Source organism: Neovison vison, chromosome 2 (assembly GCF_020171115.1).
Source record: "Neovison vison isolate M4711 chromosome 2, ASM_NN_V1, whole genome shotgun sequence".
Classification (NCBI taxonomy): Eukaryota; Metazoa; Chordata; class Mammalia; order Carnivora; family Mustelidae; genus Neogale; species Neogale vison.
Genome location: NC_058092.1, coordinates 230,925,471 through 230,944,326, shown reverse-complemented (window position 1 = coordinate 230,944,326; position 18,856 = coordinate 230,925,471). Strand labels below are relative to the sequence as shown.

The following is an 18,856-nucleotide window of genomic DNA, read 5'->3' as shown; positions in this document are numbered from 1 at the left end:
GTACGTAATCATGAAGACTAAATAAGTTTTGTTAGTCAAACTTTTTTTCAGTGGCTGGGAATCATGTTCTGAGTTTCAAAATTAATATTCAGATAAGCTTCGAGGTGCCTTCCATTTATAAATTGATGGTTGCTTGTCTTTACACATAGCTTTTACATTTGGTTCTTTATTTGGCTTGTTACAGGCTTCTAAATTATTTATTTATGTCTGCAGCTTAATTCATAAGAGTGATGTAGAATGGAAGGGTAAACAGCCGTAACAGAAAGACACCACAATGCAATGACTAAAAAATAATCGAAGTCTGTGTCTTTCCTCATATAAGCATCCAGCACAGGTGTTCCATGTTAGCCTGCAGCTCTGTCCCCTCCCTCCCCCCATCCGTTGTGGGACTCCCTTCAGTGTGTGATTTCCAAGGTCACTCTGGTTTTCACTAATCCAGCCAGTGGGTAGGGTAAAGAGTGAAAGTTCAGGATTATAAAATTCCTTTAAAAACAAGTGGGGCCAAATTGGGCATATCAATTTGGTTATGTTCCATTGGTGGGAGCTTGGTCACACTTGCAGAGGGACTGGGGTGCATACCCTTGCTTGGGTGCCACAGTCTTAACTACAGTTCTGTTACTTTGGAAGCCAAGAGAATGGGTTTTATGCACACACAGTAGTTTCTTTCAATGGGAAAGAAGGGGTATTGTTTTTTTCCTGTGTGTATCTTAACTGTGTCAGATTGCCTAGCTGATGGATCTTGACTTCTGATTTGTAGATGAGCCCATGGAGCCCACCATGGACGAGAGCGTTGCAGGTGACTTTGCATTAATAAATAAATTGGATATACAGTGTGACCTTAAAACACTCAGTGATGACCTCAAAGAGACCTTTGAGAGTGGGGAGAAGAAGAAAGGAAAAAGCCCAAAGAAAGAAGAACCTAAGGAATTAATTCAATCCCAACATATGGAGGAGAAGTTGGGCTCTGGGGAGCCATCCCATCCAGTTAAAGTGCACATGGCTCCTAAGCCAGGTAAGTCAAGTTTGCTCTGTGGCCATTTTAAAATCCTAGTAAGTGATTTTCTTTGTGCTTGAGACTTTGTAGCCTTTGGGCTCTCCCATCAGCTAAACACACGAATTATGTGAAATCTGCAAAATAGATCCGTATATTGTACAATTTAGTTTTACCTGGATTTAGATGGACAGATCATATCTTTAAAAAATGCTTTCTTTAGGGCGCCTGGGTGGCTCAGTGGGTTAAGCCGCTGCCTTCAGCTCAGGTCATGATCTCAGGGTCCTGGGATCAAGTCCCGCATCGGGCTCTCTGCTATGCGGAGAGCCTGCTTCCTCCTCTCCCTCTCTCTGCCTGCCTGTCTGCCTGCTTGTGATCTCTGTCTGTCAAATAAATAAATAAAATCTTAAAAAAAAAAAACATGCTTTCTTTAAAAAGCCTGCAGTAATAGTTTTATTATCCCCAAATACAGATATTTTAAAAGAGTTCCATTTCTTCTTACTACTTTAGGATCCTGGAGGTTTGAGAATCAAATTTTATCTGTGAAAAGATATGCTGCTAAACATTTTTATTTTTGGTGTGAAGTGAGACAACGTAAATTTTAGGTATTATTAAATTTCTTAGTTTATCATTAGATTTTTTTATGAATCATGATGAATTTTAGTTTAAAAATTTCTAAATTTTGATATTTAACTTCACCTTTAATAAGGTCAAAAATTTTTTCTATATTTTCACTTGTAAAAGAATTAGGTTTTGAAAATGTATCCAACATTGGGGCACCTGGGTGGCTCAGTTGTTTACGTGTCTGACTCTTGGTTTCATTTCAGGTCATGATCTCTTAGTCCTGAGATCAAGCCCCATGTCTGGCTCTGGGTTCAGTGCAGAGTCTGTTGGAGAGTCTTTTTATCCCTCCGTCCCTTTCTCTCTCTCTCTCAAATAAATCTTTATAAAAATAATGTATCCAGCATTAAGTGGGTTTGTTATATATATGTGTGCATGCATGTGTTTGTATGATTTTATTTATTTATTTTAAAATGATTTTATTTATTTTTTTGGCAGAGAGATCACAAGTAGGCAGAGAGGCAGGCAGAGAGAGAAGGGGAAGCAGGCTCCCCGCTGAGCAGAGAGCCCAATGTGGGTCTCGATCTCAGGACCCTGAGATCATGACCTGAGCTGAAGGCAGAGGCTTAACCCACTGAACGACCTGGGTGCCCCTGATTTTTTAAAAAAAATTATTTCACAAAATGTCAGTTATGCTTCAGTTCCTGAATTTTTTCTTATATTTATTTATATAAAATGACCCAGAGGAGACTTTTTTTTTTTTTAAGATTTTATTTATTTATTTGACAGAGAGAGAGATCACAAGTAGGCAGAGAGGCAGGCAGAGAGAAAGGGGGAAGCAGGCTCCCTGCTGAGCAGAGAGCCCGATGTGGGGCTTGATCCCATGACCCTGAGACCATGACCTGAGCTGAAGGTAGAGGCTTAACCCACTGATCCACCCAGGTGCCCCCCAAAGGAGACATTTTTATTAATATTTTAGTTTTCCTTATCTAAATCATGTTAGTATACAGTAAAGTGTGTGTTTGCATTTTTCATATATAGTTTTTCTTAACGTAGGCTTTCATGACGTTTAAAGGGATGCCAGCTGAGAATTCATCTTAATTAGTAAGAATAGTCCAATAAAATGTCCTGAATGATTTAGTTTCTTTCAACTCTTACTCTCTTGGGTGATAGGGTCAGTTCTTTTATTATTTTAATTATTTATTATAAAGACTACATACAGTTTCTTAAATTTTAAAAGCCTTCATTTTGGAAACGTAGACTGAATATTGTAATGAACGTTCACGTACCCTGTTCTCGTGCGACGCTGTTCCTGACTCAGGATGGGCACTTGTGTCATCTCTACCCCTAGCCAGTTGCCCTCTCCAGTGCTGTACTGAAGCAAATTCCAGACATTATGTCATCCCATATGTCAGAATGCACCCCTAAAAGATAAGAACTTTTGGGGCACCCATGTAGCTCAGTCAGTTAAGCATCCCCCTCATGATTTCAGGTCAGGTCATCATCTCATGGGTTGTGGGATCAAGCCCTGACTCCAGCTCCACGTGCCGTGGGGAGTCTGCTTGAGATTCTCTTCCTCTGCCCTTCTCCCCACTCACATCTGCAAGTGCTCTCTCTCTCTCTCAAATAAATACATCTTTAGGGGCACCTGGGTGGCTCAGTGGATTAAAGCCTCTGTCTTCGGCCCAGGTCATGATCCCAGGGTCCTGGGATCGAGCCCCGCATTGGGCTCTCTGCTCAGCAGGAAGCCTGCTTCTCCCTCTCTCTCTCTCTGCCTGCCTCTCAGCCTACCTGTGATCTCGTCAAATAAATAAATAAAAATCTTAAAAAAAAAAAAGAAATCTTAAATACATCTTTAAAAAAAATAATTTTCAAATACACAAGTACCACCATTACACCTGAGTAAGATTCCTCACTGTTATTGAATAGTCCATGTTCGAGTTCTTAATTTTTATGTATTTGTTTGTTTCAGGATCCAAACACAGCCACATATTGCAGTTGACTGACACAGTTAGAAAACCCCGGTAGATCTGCAGGTTCCTTCCATCGCTCCACTTTTTTATCTGCACTTTGTTTTTTGAAGAAACTAGGTTGGCTGTTCCGGGTTGTCTGATTACATCCGCAGTGCAGTTTAACATACTCCTTTACCTGCCTGTAAATTGATGGTTGGATCTAGAGAGTCAAGATTAAATCAGTTCAGAGTTAAGATTAAATTGTTGTGTTTTTTTTTTTTTTTTTCTTTTTTTGTGTTTCAGTTGTGTTTTGCTTTTCAGGGAGTGAGAGAAGTCTTAATCAGATTCGAGTTCAAATTATTCATTTGAGGGGGGTAAGGTTACTTCATGGGTGGTGGGAGGTTCTTTCAGGAGACACGTAATGTCTGGGTACCTCTCTTTGTTAATGTGAAGAGCCATGGGTCAGTGCTCAATGCCTAAATCCATTGATCCATTAGATGTTCTGTCTGTCATTCATTTTTCATTTACTAGCTAGATACTTCCATAAACAGAACCCCTTTTCATTTCTTTCTCACGGAACTCAGAAAGGCAAGAGGAATGCTTGATTCTTGCATTTTATTGTTCATCCTACAAAATAACTCTTCTAACAGTGACTAGTTAATCAAACTTTCTTTCTTTTCTTTTCTTTCTTTCTTTGTTTATTTCTCGTATCATTGTGAACTCATGGATCTGAACACGTTGGTTGTGTCTTAATTCTTTGCTCCTGTGGGAATTTCTCTAAGTTGTCTTCTAGTTTTTCCGGGGATGAAATGGTAGTGGTCATGGCAGCTTCCTCTGACCTGAGGCTCCTGGATCATCTTGTATAGCCATTTTTCCAAGAAGTGTGTATCGTATTGATACTTGGAGTTCAAATTCAGGACTATCATATTTTTACATGTTTGTTTGATATTTAGATCTTCTTTTCTTCCACACTGAGAAACCTGGTTCTCAAGGACACAGAGAATGGTAGAATTAGAACTAGAATATTGCAGTTACCCACGTGCTTTACTCTATTGAACACAAACTTTTAGAATAACAATTCCAGCCTAATCTTCAGCATGTGATTACTAAAAGAGTAAAAAAAAAGTTTGCTGTTATTTTCCCTTTATGATATTTCTCATTAAAAAAGTGAGATGATTTTAAAATGTAGGATTCTCTGGATTTTCTCCTGAAGCATGCATTTCCTTTTTATTTAAAAAATGTTAAAAGTTTATTTCCTGAAATGTAATTAGAAATTATGCAGGTCTATTGAACTCTATTCAAAACTCTTGGGACTAATCTAGGATCCTTGAGTGGTGTGAGCCTCTGTGGTGTGGGATTGGTGTGGTGTGTTGACTTTATATTGATCTGTTCCCATTCTGTTGAAGGATTTTACTGATCTGGGGAAATCTTTATCCCCTAAATAAGCTGAAATCCTAATTTGCTCTCTATTGCAGTTGGTAATGCGATAGTACATATGTGTAGAGTAAAGCAACCACAGTAAGTATTGTTTGCTTAGTCCAATGAATTAATTAGTGTGGAGCTGACATAAGTGGTATTTCTGAGAAAAAAAAAAAAAGCTGAAAACTTGTTTCTCACTTCACTCCAGTTTTATAATTTGTTCATAGTTTTGAAACTTTGGTAGGGAAAGTAGTTTTAAATAACTTTTAGAAAATGCAGGGATTTTGTGTGTTTGTTGGTTTTTGCCTTATTACAATTTATGGGACACCTGTATAGGTAAAACATTGTAGGAATTGGTGGTGCCTATGATAGCTAATAATAGATAACCCTAATTAAATAGTGGGATTTTTAAAAAAGATTTTATTTATTTATTTGTGTGTGTGAGAGAGAGAGGGAGAAAGAGCATATGCAAGTGGGGAGGAAGGGCAGAGGGAGAAGCAGAGTCCCCGCTGAGTGGGGAGCCTGACGTGGGGCTCAGTCCCAGGATTCTGGGATCATGCCTGAGTCGAAGGCAGCCCTAACTGAGCCACCCAGATACCCAGTAGTAGGTATTGTTTTATGAGCTACATATGTGTTAGCTCATTTAATCCTCACAGAATTCCATAGGTAGGACTGGTTATTATCTTGTATAGACGAGGAAACTTGCCCAAGGTCATCTAGCCGGTGATGGAGATGACCTCAGGCAGCCCATGTCAGGGAGTGTGCTCTTAACTAAATGCTCTTGTGCCTCTCAGAACAAATTTGAGGAAGACAGATTCCCAGGCCAAAGAAAATTCATTCTCTAAGGCAAGAGAGTAATGGTTAATTATAGAATCAGTCCTTTGTTGCCTGGTTATTAGACTTATTCAAAGTCTGTTTTTTATGTAAAGTTTGTTTTTAATTGGAAAACATGATAGTGAAGTAAAATGATTTTTCTATTAGTGAAGTCACTATTTTCTCATCAAATTTGTTTTTTAAATAAGATTATTATGTATTTGAGAGAGTGAACGTGCGTGAGCGGGGGAAGGGGCAGAGGGAGAGGGAGAATCCCAAGCCGACTCCATGCTGAGCGTGAAGCCAGATCCGGGACTCCATTTCATGACCCTGAGATCATGATCTGAGCCGAAATTAAGTGCCAGACGCTCAACCAACTGAGCCACCCAGGCAGCCGGTATCAAATTCGTTTCTTTTGACCAGCTCTTGGTCTCTGGAAGTCCCTTAACACCTTGGGTCTTGAATTTCTTTTCTATAAAATTGAACTTGCTAATCTTGTAGAACTTCATATTGCGAACTTTCATATGATTTGTAAATACCATTTTAGGATCTTAAAATAGCATTTTTATTTTGTTAATGACCTTAAACGAATTAAAAAAGTTTGTTCATTGTTAGAGAATTTGGAGAAAAGAGGACACTACAAGAAGAAAAAAAAAACAAGAATAGTTCTTTCCCTGATTCTAAACCCTTGTAAAATGACTGTTATGTTTCTTTCTAGGCTTTTTAAAAAGTATTTTTCATTTATCTATTTATATATAAGTGGAACTGTTTTTAACCTTGTGTAATGACAAATCCCTGAAAATTTCTAAGCATTTCTAGTGACTGGTTTCTGTGGTTTAGCTGTTTTAAAAATTGTAGAATTATTCTGGTGTTGGGCATTTAAATTATTTTGAAGTTTTCATTTGTGTTAGTTATTTGCCTCTACCTCTTAATGATCTTCTCAACATCAAGTCCTTGAAGACTCTGCTAGATGAAAGGGCACTTACTAAAATTTGTGGTTTATTTTATCTAAAATTTTTATATCTTAAAGGACTTTTAATTTGGTAATAGCTCTTTTAATTCAAACAACACTCATTAACTGGAGCTGAACAAATGAGACCCCATCCATTTGTTAGATGGAGAGACACAAGTACTTGCAAGTAATTTCAAGGATATTTTTTCATCAAAAAACCTGCCGGAGTGTTTTCTTACACCCAGGTTCTAAGCATGTATTTATGTCACCAGTGCTTTGAGAGGAATGTCCCTCAGGAATGGGCTGGAAATAGCCATGTCCTAGAGTAGAAGATATTTGATTATGTTTTTTTCAACTTATAAAGGCAAGAAAGTGGATGAATATTAAAATTTTTAAAATTTTATTTTCATAGAGGTGTGTGAAAAGTTTCTGTGACTATTTACTTTCTTTGACAGTTCCTACATCTAAGGTAGAATTTTAAGATCCACTTAAAGCTCTACATCAGAATCTTCTGAGATACCTACCTACAAAGCTAACCTAACTGTTGAATCTCTTTAGATTTAATACTGTAGTATCTTTGAGACTTTGGGTAAAAAAAAAAATTCCAGAGTCAGATGTGATTGGTCTAATATTTTGCAATTGTTTTTAGGCAAAGGGGCAGATTTGAGTAAGCCTCCATGTCGGAAAGCAAAGGAAATCCGAAAAGAAAGGAAAAGGTTAAAACTCATGCAGCAGAACCCAGCTGGAGAACTTGAGGGTTTCCAGGCTCAAGGTGAACCACCATCTTTATTCCCACCAAAGGCTAATAAATCCAACCAGCCCAAATCACTTGAAGATTTAATTTTTGAATCTTTACCAGAGAATGCATCACACAAGTTAGAGGTACTTTGAAGGGTGTTTTATTTTATATTTTTGTTGTTGATACCTTGTTTATTTTCATTTGAGGTTATACTACTCAGTTGATATTTTACTATTTAAATAATGGGAAATTACAGTGAATTGGGATGAAGTAGCATTTGTATTTACTAAGTTAACTGCTATTTGATAAAACACTTTTTTTTTAAGATTTAAAATAAATACTTTAGGCAGTTTGGCTACTAAAGTTGTGAAAATAATTCTAGTTTTAGCATGTTACTATGTAAGGGACTCTGGCTTATTGTATCCCTTAATTGATATTTAGTAGTTAAAGGGACAAAATATGCCATTTAAAATTTCATTTTTAGCTGTTTGGTTCGATTGTGAAGGAGAATAGATCACATCAGCTGATCACTGTTTTACCCATTCTAGTGGGTAAACAGATGTAGTACATGTGCCAGCCAGCAGTTAGGAATTGACTAAATAGTACTCGGTGGCACTACTTTAATCTTCTCTCAGTAATTCTCTCAAACCTCTGTAGGCATAGTATGATTACTTCTAGAGTATTCCTATTACTTTTATTTACATTGCAGATTAAATCTACATTCTTCAGTATTTGGTATTTGTACATCCCCCGTAAATATTAATTATAATGATTTTATTATATTTTCATCTCTCATTAATAACGGGGTCAGCCTTTGAATTTGTTGCTTAATACTATCTGAGAGCTTCGCTAAGGACCTGATATTGAAAATTAACTTTAACAGAATCTAAACCTTAGGATCATATATATTATCAGACAGAAATTTTAACAACTTTGAAATTATAATCCCTTAGCTGCTCTGATTTTGGTATTGACTTTCTCCTCAAATTGTAAAGAGAATTGGACACGCTACTTAAAGTATAGAACAGTAGTTCTACAATAGGCAGCTTTTACTTTTTTAATGTAATGATACCTTGGATGGGCAGAGGTGTTTTGTCCACCGTATGTTTATATTACTCTTTGTTTGCAGAAGAATTACTTCTTATGGCACACGTGAAAGTTTTCCAGTTAGCTTTTTTGTTATATTGCATTCGATTTCCTGTTTGACTATTTTGTTTTGCTAACACATTTTAACTGGTTAGTAAATAATCACTATTAATAAGTGTTCACCATTACTGTGCTGCTACTGTTGTAAACTCTCCTCATTTTGTGTGTGAGGAAACCAAGGCACAGAGAGATAAATTTGTCTGCTTGACCAAGATGGTGACATGAAAATTTGAGTAAGAGAAATCTAACTTTAGGGTCTTCGTTCTTAACTACACCATGAAATAGGAATACTGATTGAGGATTGTCTTTCACACTTACAAAAAAAATTGTAAGTTTAGAGTTAGCAGTGATGCATAAAGAATGTCTAAAAAATATATTCACATTTTTAGTTTTTCTGAATGATTTACTGAGTGGAGTTCCATAGTGTAATGGTCAGCACTCTGGACTCTGAATGATTTACTGAAGGTGTGTTCCATACACCTAGAATTCAAGAGTATTTATTTGTGTTTGTGTCTTGGGTGCCAGAAGTGTTCTGCCATTTTCCGAGTCAATCTTCCATAATTCGGTCGTAGATCTTAGTCTTCAGAACTGTAACCCTGAGACAAATAATACATTATATGTTAAAAAAGGGAAAAAAAAACTCTTAAGAGTTTAGATAGGATCTTTTGCCTTTTTAATAAGTCTGGAAGTTGGAGAAATATTTTTAAAGAAAATTTTAAAGAATATTTTTAAAGAAAAATTTACTATTTTGTTCATTTGTAATGTTAAAATATTATATGTGCATGCTTTAATATTTGTATGGAAACTTTGGGTTCTTTTTGGGTGGGAGTAACAACGCGTATTGTGTGGAATAAATAATGAACATTGTTTTTTAACTCCTTCTGAAGGTGAGGGTGGTGAGATCATCTCCACCAAGTTCTCAGTTCAAAGCCACATTTCAGGAGTCTTACCAGGTCTATAAACGTTACCAGATGGTTATTCACAAGGACCCACCTGATAAACCAACTGTGAGCCAGGTCAGCAGGCCAAGTGTAATTTTTCTGTGCAAATGGAACTTTCCCCTCCATTTGATACCATTGTATTATAACTTGATTTATTTGTGGTACATTTTATTTATATTCAATTTGCAGCATATCTGCAAAAGGATGGAGTGTGGAGTAACGGACATTCTGAAAGTGCAGATTTTACCTAGGACATGTTAAGTGCCAGTCACGAGTAATTGCAAAGTGGAAAGTAGCACATAAAATGAATTATCTTTAACATTGCTATGTCTGGATGTATTTATCTAAAAATTAGTAATAAGTAGAGCTCTAAGATAAAATATTTATGAGAAAAAAACAAAAAAGTCTTTATATTTTTATGATAGGCATATTTGCACAACATGGTTAATAGGCCTTATCTCCTTTTAAAAGTCATGTGTAGACAGAGTTCATGACAGCTAAATTATACTTTGTTGATGTCATCCCCATACACAACTGAGTGGGACTAGAAAAGTAAGATAGTAGAATTTTTTTTAAGATAATAGAATATTTTGATAGAAGTTCTCATATGCTTGTAATTTTATACATCAGAATACCCAAGAAAAATGTGGAAGGGGAAAAATGTTAATACACTTAATACTAGCAGAGGGGACAAAAGTAGTGGCCACTACCATGAGCAACACTGGTGACTCTGCAGAGAATCACAATATGTGGAAAGAGTAAAAAACAAAAGAAAAATGAATTGTCCTGGCCCTTAGAAGTTAAAAATTTTCCCAAGTGTTAATATAAAGTTGGCGCTTTAGGCTCTGGGCCAGTCAGCACATTCCGGGGTTAACTCATTTCATGAAAAACTCCAGCGCTGAGCTTTGGAAGTGGATTTGCGGAGATCTTACTCTAGCCTCACCTTCAGAAGCATGTCAGTGGGTAGAGATGTTTCAATAGCATTTGCTTGTATTTTCCTTGCTCTGAAGGTGAGGTTAGTACCTGTCTCCTTTGAGGACCCAGAGTTCAAGTCGTCCTTCAGCCAGTCATTTTCTTTATATGTCAAGTATCAAATGGCCATACACCAGGATCCGCCTGATGAATGTGGGAAGACGGAGGTACCTTTTGTGAAACGTTTTTTCCTATCTTGATGAGGTTGTCTATGAAGAAGCATAATAGAGAACTTTCTTTTGCTATTTTCTTATTTGTTAAGTAGAGCTGATGATCCTTTTCGGTGTATGTTAACTAAACTTTTGTGAAAACAAGTCCTACATGTGAGCGTTTAAGTCCCTCAGGAAAAAGGAGAGGTTCATATTCAGGGCTCTTTCCAAGAACCTGGCGTAGCGTGTTTATGTGTTCATCCTCAGGCTGGTCCGCACACCCCGCTGATGCTGCTTACGTGCCAGACCTGACCCTGCGCACGAAGGGGAGAGTCTCTGCCTTCGAGGGGTTGATAAACACATGGGAAAGATGGACCAGTGAACAAACATATCTTAACAAGAAGCCAATGGGAAAGAATTAAATACGTTGAGATTATATAGACTATGACATAACAAGCATTTACTGAGAGCCTGTGAATGTAGATGGAGGAGAGATGGCAGAGATGTCGCGGGGGGATATATTAGAAGAAAGATGCCAACAGGTGCAGAAGAATTAAAGTTTGGATTTGTTTCTTTGTTTTAATGACACAGACTGTGTTAGATTTAAAGAGGTGATTAGTAAGACAGGAGTTAATGCTGGATGTTCCCAGAGAGAGGGCTGACTTTCAGGTCTCCCAGAACCTTACTGGAGGTAGTGTGGTCTGCAGACCAACAGCATCCACCTGGGGTGCAGAATCTGGGGCCTCACTTCAGCCCTGCTGAATCCAAGTCTGCATTTTGAATTAGGTTTCTGGGCAATTTGAATGCCCATTCCGGTTTGGGAAGTGCTTCCATAAGTTCCCCATTGAGACGTGCAGCTGTGGGAGATAGTGTTTACAAATGGTGAGGAGTCTGCCAGGTGCAAAAACTCCCTTTGATATTCTTAGGGGTCTTACCCCTTCTGGACATTAGTACTTCCTGTATTACCTGGAGATTCTGGCCCTGTGCTGCCTGTTTACCAGGTGTGAATGGTTGCGCCATGACACCAGGCAATGAGCTGATGTGTGTACTGGGTATAGATTACTTTCTGGAACTTCGCCGTGGAGTCCGGTCCTGCACACTAGTCCATTGCTAACAGCGTTCATGGCCTGACTGGGGCAACGGGGTAGGCAGTTCCAGTGCCATTAGGTTTAGCTATTAAATTAGGAAGTAGGGAGCGCCAGCTTAGTATGGGCCTGGAGGTTACGGAGGTTTTCTGAAGGAGGTGTTCTTTAAAGTCTTTATAAAGAGTAAGTAAATGTTTGTCGGGCCAAAAAGGAGAATGGGATCCTTGGCAACAGGGTTATATGTAAGAAGTATAAAATGCCACCTATGGAATATTCTTGCTGAAGAAATCGAACCTGAATTATAAGCTTCTAGATGGAATAATCAGTTGACAAAAAATACAAGAGATAAAGGATTATTTAAAATGATACCTGGGCACTTCTGTGAGACAAATACATAATAAACAGTGTTTTTTGTTGTTGTTTTTAAGATTTTATTTATTTGACAGAGATCACAATAGGCAGAGAGGCGGGCAGAGAGAGAGAGGGGACGCAGAGTCCCTGCTGAGCAGAGGGCCTGATGTGGGGCTTGATCCCAGGACCCTGAGATCATGACCTAAGCTGCAGGCAGAGGCTTAACCCACTGAGCCACCCAGGCGCCCCCCCCCCTTTTTTTTTAAGGGAAATCTCTAGATTAAAAGTTAGAAACTTTAAAAATATATAACTGCAGTACCATAATCATGCCCAGCAAGCTTAACAATAAATTATGCCATCTAATGCCCAGTACACACTCAATTTTCTTTAGTTGTCTCAGTTTTTTTTTTTTTTTTTTTTTTTTTAAGTGTCTTTTTATAGTTGGTTTTTTGGATGGGGATTCATGTAAGATCTATACATCCCATTTGGTTGAACATCTTTAATTTAAAGTAAATTTCCCTCTTGTTTTTAATAGCATTTTTTAAACAAACTAGGTCATTTATCTTAGAATTAATTTTGCTTCTGTTGATACTTTTTGAAAATGTAAGCATATATACTGGCGGTATCTGTGTGTGCTTGTGTGTGATCTTTCTGAGTATATAGGGTGCATGTGTATGTGTATCTCTGTGTACGTATGTTTTTACAACATACCAGTACATACACATAGACTGAGAAACACACATGATTCCCCTGTTTATTATATGAATGTAGTATACTTGGAGGTCACAGAAGAACAATGTGTAGGAAAAAAAAGAAAGAACTATATAGAGATCTTCATTTTCTAGCTGCTGAGTACTAGAATGGTTTCTTCTTTCTGACTTTACTGGTGGCCATTTGGCAATTTCTAGTCTTTTACCCTTGCATAGTGTTGCAGTGAGTACCCTTATACATGGAGTTGTTTGCCTTTTGTCACTGTCTTTGTTATAAGCTTCCGGATTGCTGGGTCATTTAGTCTCCAGAGGGATTCCTCTTCCCAGGGTTTGTACCCTTTTGTAGCCAGCAATCTATGTGAATGCCTGCCTGTTCCTCCATGGCCTTGATCATTGAGATTTTGTAAGAATTTGAGTTTTTGCCATATATATGCAAATGAAATTTGTGTGATTTTAATTTTCATCCCTTTTATCATAAATGAAATTGAGCATGTTTTCTTGTGTTTAAAATCCATTTGAGTTTTATAGTTCACAGAATATAAAACTCACATGGTCATAGTTTTGCTTGTTTTTCTAGGAATACTTTTTTTCTTTCCATTTTTTAGAAACTGTTTATATATATTAAAAGCCTAAGCCTTTGGGGCAAAAGTTGCAGATACTCCTCTGTAGTTTGTCTTTTTTTTTTTTTTTTTTTTACTTTGTTTATGGTGTCTTGCAGTGCCAGAGTTGATTATTATGCCATCAAATAATCAAGGGTCCAGAATTTGTAGACCTTAAGGTTTTGGACTTTAACCTTAGTAGTACTAAAGAATGATCGAAAGATTTTAGATATTGGAGCTAGAGAATTCCACTTCATTTTTAAGAAATGCATTAGGACTTGATAGGCAACAGAAACCAAAGTGGAATTTGTTTTAAGAAAGGATTTCTTTGCATACATAACAAAGAAGTTTTGGCCTCATTAGATCTCAGGAAAATACCAGTAGCTAGCGTCTCTTGCTCAGGTCTCCCAGCTTGCTTTCTTTGTGAGGCTGGAATCTGAAGCAGGCACGTGGTGGCAGAGGTGAATACTGCCAGTTTAAGGTACGTTGTTCTCACAGCAAGTGATGTCAGCGAAAAATAATGTGCGCTTTTTTTTGGGTAAGAAGTCCCGAGGAAGGTACTGATTGGCCCAAGCTGAGATAAGTTCTTATCCCTGAACCAGTCACTGTGATCTGGATCCAGTGGATCCAGATGTGGATCCAGACTCTGGTCATGTGTGGATCACATGTCCCACCCAAGAGCTTAGGTGGAGGAAGGTGCTTATTTGAACCACATGTTTTCAGAAGAGTAGAGGCGTGGGTCGCACAGTAGCGTTAGCCGGATGGAGGCGTCCGTGGGGGTCTTGTTTCAGAGTCGGGAGGCTTGAGGCAGAGCTGATGAGGCATGATGGACTTGAAGACATACTGGCGGGAAGAGGACGGAGAAGGGCACAACAGACACTTCTTACGAAGAGTGGATGAGGATTTGCTGTTCGACTTGAAGGATGTTTGGGAGCTGGAAATGGAGGAGAGGGACAAGTCCAGATTGATTTTTCTTTCCTGGCTTGCATGACCAGGTAGATCATAATGACCTTATATGAGATAAGAAATACAAGAGGGAGAAGAATTTGTGTGTTTTGGGACAGAAAAATGAGTTCTTTGTTGGCCAGTTGGACTTTGAGAAGCCTATGGAACAAATGACCGTGGGAAGATACTGATCAGAAACGAGCATCTGGAATTTAGCATCTGGAGAGGCTCCAGGGTGGTGGTCGGTATTTAGACTTAAGGTATGATAGAGACTCTCCTCCACCTGCTGCCGTGGGGCTTGAACTCACAACCCTGAGGTCAGGATCTCAACTGAGATCAAGAGTTGGATGCTCAACCAATTGAACCACCCAGGTACCCTGATTGACGCTATTTAAAAAAGGCTTTGTATTCTTCTGTCTGTGAGCTAGCTAAAATAATATATTTTATTATATATTATGGGACAACTCTAATAGGTGGTGTAAATGATGCATTTGTAGGGTAATAATCCATATTATAGAAGTGGTATATATTTTTTTAAGAAAGGTAAACATGGCTTTTTTTTTTTTTTAAGATTTTAGTTATTTATTTGACAGACAGAGATCACAAGTAGGCAGAGGCAGGCAGAGAGAGAGAGGAGGAAGCAGGTTCCCCGCTGAGCAGAGAGCCAGATGCAGGGCTCGATCCTAGGACCTGAGATCATGACTTGAGCTAAAGGCAGAGGCTTTAACCCACTGAGCCACCTAGGTGCCCCTGAACATGGCATTTAGTTAAAATTCTTCTAAAGTAAATTTTAATGTGAGCCATTCAGATTTGTATTTCCTTTTGTATGCAGTTAACTGTACCTTTTTAATTTACATTCACTGCCATCCGTAGTACTGAACTTTGGGTATGTGATTTGACCTTGTGTTTAAATAGAAATATGTAATGGATTTCTTTATTAGAGCCAAACGGCTTTGCCTTGATGATCTGTTTTATAGAGTCACATGCTTACAGCAAATTTTTACTGGTGAAAATGATTTTGACAGAATAGTACTTTGATATCATACAAGTGAGTATGGCTTGGTAAATACTGTATTGGGTTTGATAAGTCCCTTGACTTTGAGATCAGCCATAGCATTTTATTTGCCTGATATCTGAATTCATACAGTTTTCAGAGACAGAGGAAATTGTATTGTTTTTATTATAAGCTGATTTGTCTGTCATCTCTCTGAATATAGTTTCTAAGAAATAAATGTAAAATAATATCTTGCAGGTCAAGACTCTGCACTGTGCTTTTTTTTTTTAATAGCTTTATTGAGATATAATTCACCCATTTAAAGTCTATGATTCAGGGTGCCTGGGTGGCTCAGTGGGTTAAGCCGCTGCCTTCGGCTCAGGTCATGATCTCAGAGTCCTGGGATCGAGTCCCGCATCGGGCTCTCTGCTCAGCAGGGAGCCTGCTTCCTCCTCTCTCTCTCTCTCTGCCTGCCTCTCTGCCTACTTGTGATCTCTCTCTGTCAAATAAATAAAATCTTTAAAAAAATAAAAAATAAAAAAAATAAAAAATAAAAAAAAATAAAGTCTATGATTCAGTGGTTTTTAGTACGTTTACAGTTATGCCAACCATCATCACTAATGCCAGATTTCATCATCCCAAAAAGAAACCCCATACCTATCAGTAGTCCCTCATTTTTTCCTGAATGCCCCAGCTCTAGGCAATGACTATTTCACTTTCTGTCTCTGGATTTACCTAATCTGGATATTTCATGCAAGTGGAATCACACAGTATGTGGTCTCTTGTTCACTGGTTTCTTTCACACAGCATAGGGGTTTCAAGGTTCGTTAACATTTTGGCATATCCCAGTATTTTTTTTTTTATGAATGAATAATAGTTCCTCATACCACATTTTGTTTCTCCATCCATCAGTGGGGGTTTGGGTGGCTTTCATTTTTTTCCTTTGAAAAATACTGTGTACATTTGTGTACAGGTGTTATGTGGACATTCTCATTTCTCTTTGGAATATATCTAGGACTGGATTGGAGTTACCATCTAGTGTAATTTCCTTATTGTGTTACAGCTTTGTTCTCATCCACCTTCTTTAGGATGATGTTATCAGATGTATTTCTTTTTCTTTTTTTTTTTTTAAACATTTTATTTATTTATTTGACAGAGAGAGATCACAAGTAGACAGAGAGAGAGAGGAGGAAGCAGGCTGTCCACGGAGCAGAGAGCCCAATGCGGGGCTCGATCCCAGGACCCTGGGATCATGACCCGAGCCAAAGGCAGAGGCTTTAACCCACTGAGCCACCCAGGCGCCCCTCAGATGTATTTCTTGTGTGTATGTCATTATTCCAACAGCACAATTACAATTGTAATTACAATTACAATCTTTTATACAATTGGTTTTAAAATTAGTAAGGAAGAGGGGAGAGTATCCATTTATGTAAAGTATGGGAGGTCTCTGCTGTTACTCGCTAGGTCTCAGCCTTGAGCACTGCAGCTACCTTGGGATGCTAGTGGTCTCCCCAGTGTTCTGCTTTCTCTTCCCCTGATCTGTTGTTAGGATGTTTGTCCCTTATGCTATCAGACCCAGCTCTTAGGCTGTAGCAATTGCTGGCTGGTTGCTCTGTGGTTTTCAGCAGTGTCCCGGGGCATAAATTGCTTTGTAGTCTGGTTTAAGTAAATTTGTGCCCCTTTGCAGGGACAGTTTTTGAGGCCATTCTTTGTAGTTTGTTCTGACCCCAAGAGGGCTCTTCCTAGCTGCCTCTTCTGCTTCTGTCTGCTATCTTAGCTGGGCCTGTGGTTTAGCATGTCATCCCATGAAACTGCTGGTCTCCTCTTCTTTGCTTATCACCAAAATCTAAATTTTTGAGAACGCCCTTAGACTTGAACTTGCCCTCGTACTGTTCCAAATACACTTACTTCCTTTGGGAATTGGGGAGTCATTCTCTATTTCTGTGGCTGCCCTCTTGTGCCTCATTGTGCCACCGCTCGAGTTAGGAGAGAACACGGTCACTTTATAAGCAGGGCGGTGGGCAGGAGCCCTACCTCAGGTTTTCTCTCGGTAACATAATTAAATTTGGGGCTAATTAATAGGGAATTCGAGGCTGTGAGCTGCCTTGGAGATGGTTCCATGTAAGGAGAGGGTCACCGCTGTAAACGAGGTCCTTCACCTAGTGTGTTTCATCCTAGAAATTCTTACTTCATTTGGCAAAACCCTTGCTTGCAGGTAGAGAGGAGGCACACTCTATCTGCAAGGTTGGCTGCCTTGAGAAACTGATCTGAGCATAGTATTTTGCTTTCCAGTCTTGAAGTGCAGTGTTTGGTTTTGAAGGAACCATTTCATTCATTACCCAGTGCAGAAGTAGTTTCCCCTTGTGTATCAGTACAGTTTTCTGCATGATTAAATGGCCAGTGTTCCTGTGCTCGGATTTAGGAAAAGAAGCCAAAAAAGTCCTCCTCTGAAAAGTTCAAGTGTTCTTCTGACTTGCTTTAAGGGCCCTGTGCAGCAGCTCACTCTGGTGTGGTTTTGTTAATGTAATGGGTGAAACTAATTCACTTGTGTTGAAGAAAATGCATTTTTTGTTCTCACAGTTGTAAAGCATTTAAAGTAAATGCAAGTCAGTGTAGTAACTTTGGAGACTTCAAGCAATCATATCAGTGCATAAAATCCATTTTAACTCTATTGGTAACCATAAAATAATTATTTCAGCATCCTAAAAAGTAGATAATTTTTTTAAAGATTTGATGAGAAGATAAATAAATACAGATTGCTTTGATATATAAAATAGCAAGTCAATTCTTTTTAGTAACATCCTTAGAGAAGTAGCACATTATCGTAAATAGTAAGATTGTAAAGGCCTTGATGAATTACCTCTACATGTTTGCTTCCATTCCTGTTTTCAATCATTCAGATAGATACCAGATTTTCAGAAAATAATATAATATAAATAAAATCAGATGGGTGTAATTTGTGACCTATCTTTTCTATAATACAATATAAAACCAGCATATGTGAATCTTCGTTTTTTAAAATACCATGAATTTTGTATATAAACGTGGGATCTTAGCGGGAATTTTATTGATACTGTATATAGAAAACGCCATTATCTAATGTTTATTAAGTGCCATTGGTCCCTTAGAATAATTAAAATTTTTCTTTTCTAAACTCAACTGAAAAACAGACTGTACTCACAACTATAATGGTCTCTTCACGTTTTTGAGGTACTGACAGAATTGTTTTTTATGGACTTTCAAACAAAAAGGAAATAGAAAGAATAGTATATTGACCACCTATATACTCATCACCTAGATTCAATAATAGTTACTTTTCCATGCTTGCCTCATCTTTTTTGTGTGTGAGTCATTTTAATTTATGTTGTACACATGACATTTTACTCCTAAGTTCTTTAGCATGCATCTCTGAAAAATAAGATGTATTTACTCAAAATGCAATGTCATTATCACATATAAGAAAATTAACAGTGATTTATAAATGTCATCTAATACCTAATTCTATATTTATTTACGTTTTCCCATTTTTAAAAAAGA

The 18,856-nt window shown here is 38.0% G+C and overlaps 1 protein-coding gene across 6 annotated transcripts in view; it reads left to right on the top strand.

The window, feature by feature from the left end:
* ATE1 (arginyltransferase 1) overlaps nt 1-18,856 on the top strand; it is a 168,904-nt gene that overhangs the window by 10,382 nt on the left and 139,666 nt on the right. For 4 of the 6 annotated variants that reach the window (XM_044240650.1, XM_044240654.1, XM_044240652.1 and 1 more), the window contains exons 5-7: nt 758-1,012; nt 7,338-7,570; nt 9,461-9,589. In XM_044240650.1, coding sequence (XP_044096585.1) covers nt 758-1,012; nt 7,338-7,570; nt 9,461-9,589 — 617 coding nt within the window. Of the gene's footprint in view, nt 1-757; nt 1,013-7,337; nt 7,571-9,460; nt 9,590-10,524; nt 10,654-18,856 lie in introns of all 6 variants that reach the window. The other 2 variants (XM_044240653.1, XM_044240651.1) reach the window with 1 other exon arrangement.